The following is an 8,541-nucleotide window of genomic DNA, read 5'->3' as shown; positions in this document are numbered from 1 at the left end:
GGGGAGGGGGTAATTTTTTTTTGTTTTGAAAAAATAGAATTTTTTTTATTTTTGGAAAACAAAAAAAATTAGGGGTAGGTTGGTGGAAGGTGTGTGGGGGGTGCCCAGGGGAGGGGGTAATTTTTTTTTTTTTTTAAACAGATTTTTTCTTTTGGTTTTGGAAAACAAAAAAAATTAGGGGTCGGTTGGTGGAAGGTAGGGAGGGGGGCTCGGGGGTGGGGGGTGCCCGGGGGAGGGGGTAATTTTTTTTTTAAAAAAAAATAGATTTTTTTTTGTTTCTGGAAAACATAAAAAAAAAAAATAGGGGTAGGTTGGTGGAAGGTGGGGGTGCCCCAGGAAGGGAGTAATTTTTATTTTTTAAAAACAGATTTTTTTAAAATGGGTTAGAACCATTTTATCCAAACCATATTTGACCAAATCCATATTTATCCATATTCTATTTGAGTGGATTGTAATTCAAACCATTTTTGCTCAATTCATCCAAATTCGATCCAATCTAATCATTTGCCACCTCTAAGGCTAACCAATATTGACAGCTCTATTCCTAGCTAACTAAGCGAAAGGTGATAGAAACAATATTATCATTTGAAGGCAAGTTGGTTAATTCATGTCATGAAAATTAAATTTAGTTACCCAAGGTCCTAAAAATAAAATAGAATATCTGTTTATAATATTTGAAATGGCATAAAAGGTAAGTACTAGTTGATATAGAAATTTTTTTGTATATTTGACATGACAGATTGCCCACCAAATAAGTGCTAGTGGGAACATTCATAGGCCCTCTCATGAACTCATTCCTAACACTCAAATCATTACGAATTGTTCTAATTTTTTTAAAAATAGAAATTAATTAATTGATATGTATTTGTTTATTTACAACTTTCTCATACATAATTGCAAATTTAAAACAAAGAAAACTAATTTTCATAAATATATTATTTATATCTTAAATTGTTTATCGTATTTTTCTTTTATACGATACTTAAGAAAACATTAATTAGAACAATTTTTTTATGTTTTCCTCCTCATTTATGTCTTAAGATATAATTTTTCTTCATTAAATGTTTATTTTATATATTGTGTTGTTTGTAATCTTCAAGAACAATTACTATTAAGGATAAAATAGAGTATAATGTTATCTGGAACTTCTAAAATAACGTAACAAATAATTTGAGTTACTAATTTGATACGAATGAGTAATTTCTCTATTAAAAGATGAACTCATTTTTTTCTACTTTTGCCAGCAGGGATGTGGCCTATATATAGGTTTTTTGTGAGATTGTTATTTTCATTTTGGACATAACACATGGCCAAACATTGAGCACTGTTTTAATGATTTGATTAGCTGGTCCTTGGAACAAAAAGTTCTCAACCACTTAATTCTATAAACTAAATTTAATATTTTATTTGTTGATTAAAAAAAATCGATTTTGTTTCAAACTTTTCCTATTTCTTTCCTTATCACATACTTCCTCAGAGATATTTACTTGCCATGGTATTAAAAAAATATTATTTAAAATAATAATTTGATTAAATTATCTTTTTACTCTTTGATTTCAATTCAATACTTCCTTCCCTCTTTGCTTGTCTAATTTTTTCTTTTCATTTGTTCAGCCTTTTTTTTACTTGTTATTTTTGACAAATCAATAAATGACAATTTTTTTCCACCTATTATATCCTTAATTTATTAACATTAACTTAATGTTAGTGAGTAATGATATTTGGGATCCTATCAATTTAATAGGGATAAAATGATAAAATTATCATAGCAATTAATATTTTCTTAATAAATGTGTCAAATCAAAATTTGACAATTAAAAAAAACAGAGGGGGAGTACTATTATTTTTTCACCACATTAATTAATCTCTTTTCACAATTATGGAGGGTAAATGACAATTATTTGAACCAGCTAATTTTAGCAAGCATAACAACTAAAATGAATAGGAGTTGAAAAAAGAAGCCCAACTATATGAGAGCTTTCCTCTTTGGAAAATAATAATAATCAAAAGGCTAGAATTTAGATGGAACGTCTCAATGACCTAAAAAAAATGATAGAATTTGTCTTTATATCTAAAAAATAGTAACCTAAATTGTTTTTGAAAAAAAAAAAAAACATATACGTTGTGATGGAACAATTCGAATAAACCCTCCATTGAAATATTTGTCACTTTTAAAATTGAATTATTTTGCATGATTCAAATATAACGTTACAAAAATAAAAGGAACAATATTTTGCCAGACAATTTAAAGAAAGTTTCTATCCAAAGACGTTATCATAGTGCGTTTGAAAATTTCTTTTTGGGACTTGTTAGTAGTTCAATAATTCTTTGTGCTCTCCGTTACCCATACAAGTGGGGCTATTGTACCAAAAATTATAAGTGGACCTAATCCCAAATGCCTAGAAGTTTATTGTTATGATTGAAGTAGACAAAAATTATTTGTATGTCAAGTTAATCCAAAGTACAATGACAAATATTCGATCTAGGGTGTTAAACATAGGAAATATTCTCGATTTTTAACCTGTGTACTTTTAATCCCTCTACTTGTGATTTTTTACAAATTCAATGGGACCTTATATATATGCACTAACGATGGACTCATAGCAAATAGTTGATCGGGTCTAGGCCTGGTATCCTACACTTTGCATTCATGATATCACATGATTCGAGACATGACACCTTGTTGGGTTTTAGCAAAGATGTGAATGGAAATAAGAAGAGAGAATGAAAAAAGTGAGGGAACTAATTTGGAGGGAAAATGAAAAGTCATTTCAAATTAAATGTCTTTGAAGATGAAAAGTCATTTCTTCCATATTGGTAGAAGAAAGGAAATTGTTGTCCTTATATTAGGAAACACTTTATTTAGTTCTTAAAGGATTAAGAAGAAGGTGCCCCTTGCGCCATCGTCGCTCGCTCGGCTTCGGCTTCGGCTTCGGATGGACAAAATTTATTTAATTAATCTCATTAACTGATTTCCTTTCTCTTATAAATTAATTCAGAATATTAGTTAATTAACAGAATTAATTTCGCGTAATGGAATTTATTTGAAATTCGCGTGTAACAATAAAAACGTCATGTTCCTTCCGAAAAGACTTTACTTTTCCCAAAAAGACACAACGTTCTGGAAAGACACCATTGTCCGAACAGACGCGATCCTTGCTGCAATTGGCTATAAATAAGAGGTTTTTTCCGTTTTTCATTCACTAAAAATTTTTCCTCTTTGCATTTTCTTACATAAACAAATTGTCGATCGACTAAGTCTGTGTGTGCTCTCATTACTGTTCTTGCGTTCGCTGAAATTATTGAATTTTGAGGTACTGTTACTTCTCTAATAGGTTAATCCGTTTTATCTTGGAAGGAATTAATCTACAACCTCGGGTACTTAAGGGGATTAAATTTTTTAAGGAAACACAGTGGATTCTGTGAACTCGAATTATTATTTCTGTTTCATCTATTTTCTGTTTCTGTTTTTCTAACCTTAATACAGGAGATAACAAGCTTAAGAAATTTAATAGTTTCTGTATTTGAGGTTTCTGGAGATTAAAACCTTTATGGTTTACTACACTGTTTGAATTTTTAAAATTCATTCGAATAACGATAAAAAGAACATAAAAACTTTATCGTTAAATCAGAAACAGGTTGTGTAAGGATTTATTCTTTACTGTTAGTATTTCACATACTAAGGTTGTCTGCCATTTGTGACAGGAAAATGACAAATTCAAATCAAGTAAATGTTGGAACAGTGAGTGCTGCAACAACATCGGTTGCATATAATCGTTCAACTGCTGCCCTTGCACTGACTGAGAAACCTGCAAAGTTTTCTAGAGTCGACTTCAAGAGATGGCAGTAGAAAATGTTTTTCTATCTGACTACATTGAGTTTGCAGAGGTTCATTAATGAGAATGTTCCTATTATGTCGGATGAAACTCCGGTCGAAGAACGATTCTTGGTGACAGAAGCATGGACACATTCAGATTTTTTGTGTAAAAATTATATTCTAAGTAGCCTGCAAGATGTTCTGTACAATGTGTATAGTAGTGTTAAGACCTCAAAAGAACTTTGGGATGCTTTAGAAAAGAAGTATAAAACAAAAGATGCCGGAATGAAGAAGTTCATTGTGGCAAAGTTTTTGGACTATAAGAAGATAGACAGTAAGACCGTCGTCACCCAAGTTCAAGAACCGCAGGTCATAATCCATGATCTCCTTGCTGAAGGTATAAATTTATTTAATGCCTATGTTGAATATATTAAGTCTATTCTTAATACTCACATAATCTTTAATGTATGATTGATTGTGAATGATGTTTTTCAAGTGGCGGCCATTATTGAGAAGTTACCTCCGTTGTGGAAGGACTTCAAAAACTACTTGAAACATAAACGCAAGGAGATGTCTGTTGAAGATCTCATGGTAAGACTGAGAATCAAAGAGGATAACAAGGCCGCGGCAAAGAGGTCGCGTGGTAATTCAGCAATATCTGAAGTTAATATTGTTGAAGAAGATCCCACAAAATCAAAGAAAAGCAAGAAAGCCTCTGGTCCAAAGAGCAATCCTCCTAAGAAGAAATTCAATGAAAATTGCTTCAATTGTGGCAAACGTGGTCATAGGGCTACTGAATGTCGGGGTCCCAAGGAGGAAAAGAAGAATGATCAAGCAAATTTGTTTGAATCCAAAGAAGAGATGAATGATCTCTGTGCAATTCTTTCAGAATGCAACTTGGTTGAAAATCTAAGAGAATGATGGATAAATTTTGGTGCCTCATGCCATGTTTGAGCCAACAAAGAATTATTTGCATCATATACTCCATCACCAACAGACGAGAAGTTATTTATGGCGAACTCCGTTGTAGCAAAGGTTGAAGGAATTGGCAAGGTCCACTTAAAGATGACATCGGGCAAGATGGTGACTTTGAACAGGGTCTTGTATGTTCTAGAATTGCGAAATAACTTAGTTTCTATACCAGTTCTTACTAAGAATGGATTCAAATGTGTATTTGTTTCTGATAAAGTTGTAGTAAGTAAGAATGAGATGTATGTAGGAAAAGGTTACCTCACTGAGGGCCTCTTCAAACTCAATGTAATTGTAGTTGATATGAATAAAGATTTTGCTTCTTCTTACCTGTTTGAGTCTAAATGTTTATGGCATGAACGTTTGAGACACATTAATAACAAAACGTTGCGAAAACTGATTAACTTAAATATTTTGCCTAAATTTGAGTACAATAAATCAAAATGTCAAGTTTGCGTTGAATTTAAGTATGCTAAGCATCCTTATAAGTCTGTTGAAAGGAGTTCATATCCCTTAGAGCTGATTTACACTGACATTTGTGACATAAAGTTAACACCAACACGTGATGGGAAAAAGTATTTCATAACTTTTATTGATGATTGCACTAGATATTGTTATGTCTATTTGCTAAATGGTAAGGATGAAACAATATATGCATTTAGGCAATATAAAACTGAAGTTGAAATTCAGTCGGATAAAAAGATCAAAATGATTAAAAGTGATAGAGGTGGAGAATATGAATCTCCATTTGCAGAAATATGTTTGGAAAATTAAATTATCCATCAAACTACTGCTCCTTACTCTCCTCAATCTAATGGAATTGCGGAAAGGAAAAACTGAACTTTAAAGGAAATGATGAATGCCTTACTTATAAGTTCAGGTTTACCACAAAACTTGTGGGGGGAAGTTATCTTTACAGCAAGTCGAATACTCAATAGAGTGCCTCAGCAAGACACATGTTATTCCATATGAGAAGTGGAAAGGTAGAAAACCCAACTTTAAATATTTCAAAGTGTGGGGGTGTCTAGACAAAGTCCAGGTTTCTTTACCTAAGAAGGTGAAAATAGGACCTAAGACTGTGTTTTGTGTATTCATTGGATATGCCACCAATAGTAAGGCATGTCGATTTTTGGTTCATAAGTCCGAACATCCAGATATTCATGACAATACGATAATGGAATCAGATAATGCTGAATTCTTTAAACATATTTATCCATATAAAACTAGACTTGGGTCATCTAGTGGAGGGTCTAAACGACATCGAGAAGAACCAAAAGAGAATGAACCTAATGAAGAGAGTCCAAGGCGCAGTAAACGTCAAATGACAACTACTTCATTTGGATCTGATTTTGTAACATTCCTTTTTGAAAGTGAGCCTCAAACATTCAAGGAAGTTATGTTGTCTAGCGACTCAACCTCTTGNACAAATATAAAGCAAGACAAGTCAAAGGCTTTTGATAGAAAGAAGGTCTTGATTATTTTGACACATACTTTCCAGTGACTAGGATTACATCAATTCGGATGTTAATTTCCCTAGTTACAGTGTACAGTCTTGAAATCCATCAAATGGATGTGAAAACCGCCTTCTTAAATGGAGAGCTAGAGGAAGAGATTTACATGGAACAGCTTGAGGGCTATGTAGTTCCCGGTAAAGAAAAGAAAGTATACAAGCTTGTTAATTCATTTTATGGACTAAAACAAACACCGAAACAATGACATGCAAAATTTGATCAAACAATGTTGTCAAATGGATTTAAGATCAATGAATGTGATAAATGTGTCTACATTAAAGACACTCTGAATCAGGAGGTCATTATATGTTTATATGTGGATGACATGTTGATAACGAGAAAGGACATTGCTAATGCAAAAGCTACTAAGCGTATGCTCGCTAGTAAGTTTGATATGAAAGATCTAGGAGTTGCCGATTTGATATTGGGAATTAAGATTCACAAAACTCCTAACGGTCTAGCATTGTCTCAATCTCATTATATTCAAAAGGTACGTGAAAAGTTCAAGTATTTGAATTTCAAAAGGGAAAAAATCCCAATTGATGTGAACCTTAATCTTGCTAAGAATAAATGTGAAAGTCAGTCTCAATTGGATTATGCCAGAGTATTGGGAAGTTTGATGTATGTCATGAATTGTACACGATCAGACATAGCCTACATTATAATTAAACTGAGTCGTACACAAGTAATCCTAATCAAAATCATTAGATGGTAATGAAGAGAGTTTTGGGGTACTTAGATGACACTCAAAACTATGCTTTGCATTACAACAAATATCCACAAGTTCTTGAAGGATATAGTGATGCAAATTGGATTACTGGGTCAACTGAAACGAAATCCACGAGTGGATATGTTTTCACTATTGGTGGAGGAGCAATATCTTGGAAATCATCCAAACAAACATGTATAACTCGCTCTACAATGGAGTCTGAATTCATTGCCTTAGACAAGACAAGTGAAGAAGCTGAATGGCTCCAGAATTTCTTAAAAAATATTTCGTTTTGGCCCAAACCAATGGCCCCTAAATGTATACACTGTTATAGTCAAGCTGCAATAGGAAGGGCTGGAAGTGTTATATATAACGGGAAGTCTCATCACATACGACGAAGACATAACTCTGTTAGACAACTACTCTCTAGTGGAATTATCACAATTGACTATGTAAAGTCAAAGGATAATGTGTCGGATCCACTTACAAAAAGCCCAACCAGAGAGGGAGTTGAGAGATCATCGACGGAAATGAGACTATGACCGAGAACAAGTCATCGTGACGGTAACTCTACCTAGAAGACTGGAGATCCCAAGATCTAGGTTCAAGGAGATAAAACAAAGTCATAGATGACGGTTCAACATTGTCAATTTTTTTTTGATCCATTCTCATGATGAGACAATGTTCAGTAACCAGGATAAAGACATAAGGACTTTTTAATGGTTTCTAAATTTGATACTGGGTATATCAAATAGTGTATCTACCGGATAACACAGTTAGAAACCAGCTATGTAAGTGTGAAGTGTAAGTTGCTTCAAGGAGAATCCGGTAAGACCAGTTCTCTAAGCACTTATTAACCAAGACGTGTTCATGACTGAAACGAACAAAACAATGAGAACAAAAAACAGTTCAAGGGTTGATTGTGTGACTTATGTTGTCTAGGTATACACCAAAGCTCGACGATTCAAAGATATCAAATCTACCGATTGACTGAGTATATCTGATATATGTTCACTACGGAAAGTTTAAAGAGATACCTACTTATCCAGATACGATTAACCCTTACTTACAAGACATGCAAGTTTTCCATGCATATGTTTTAACAATAGTCATTTCCCATTCACGTGGGGAATTGTTGAGTTTTAGCAAATGTGTGAATGGGAAATAAGAAGAGAAAATGGAAAAAGTGAGGGAACCAATTTGGAGGGAAAATGAAAAGTCATTTCAAATGAAATGTCTTTGAAGATGAAAAGTCATTTCTCCCATATTGGTAGAAGAAAGGAAATTGTTGTCCTTATATTAGGAAACACTTCCTTTAGTTCTTAAAGAGTTAAGAAGAAGGTGCCCCTTGTGCCGTCGTCGTCGTTCGCTCGGACTCGGCTTCGGCTTCAGATTTGGATTTGGCAAATGATTGATTGATAATATTTTTGGATAAAATTTATTTAATCAATCTCATTAACTGATTTCCTTTCTCGTATAAATTAATTTAGAATGTTAGTTAATTAACATAATTAATTTCGCGTAACAGAATTTAT

The 8,541-nt window shown here is 33.1% G+C and overlaps 1 protein-coding gene across 1 annotated transcript; it reads left to right on the top strand.

The window, feature by feature from the left end:
• Window positions 1–3,709: 3,709 nt before the first annotated feature.
• Window positions 3,710–4,738, top strand: LOC125873490 (uncharacterized). Its single transcript, XM_049554419.1, has 3 exons — window positions 3,710–3,811; window positions 3,887–4,214; window positions 4,401–4,738. Exons 1-3 carry the CDS (start codon window positions 3,710–3,712, stop codon window positions 4,736–4,738), a joined length of 768 nt encoding a protein of 255 aa, XP_049410376.1.
• The last annotated feature ends 3,803 nt before the right edge of the window (window positions 4,739–8,541 follow it).

This window comes from Solanum stenotomum, chromosome 8 (genome assembly GCF_019186545.1).
Source record: "Solanum stenotomum isolate F172 chromosome 8, ASM1918654v1, whole genome shotgun sequence".
Taxonomy (NCBI): domain Eukaryota; kingdom Viridiplantae; phylum Streptophyta; class Magnoliopsida; order Solanales; family Solanaceae; genus Solanum; species Solanum stenotomum.
Note: the sequence above shows the minus strand (reverse complement) of the source record. Positions and strands in the feature narration are given on the sequence as shown.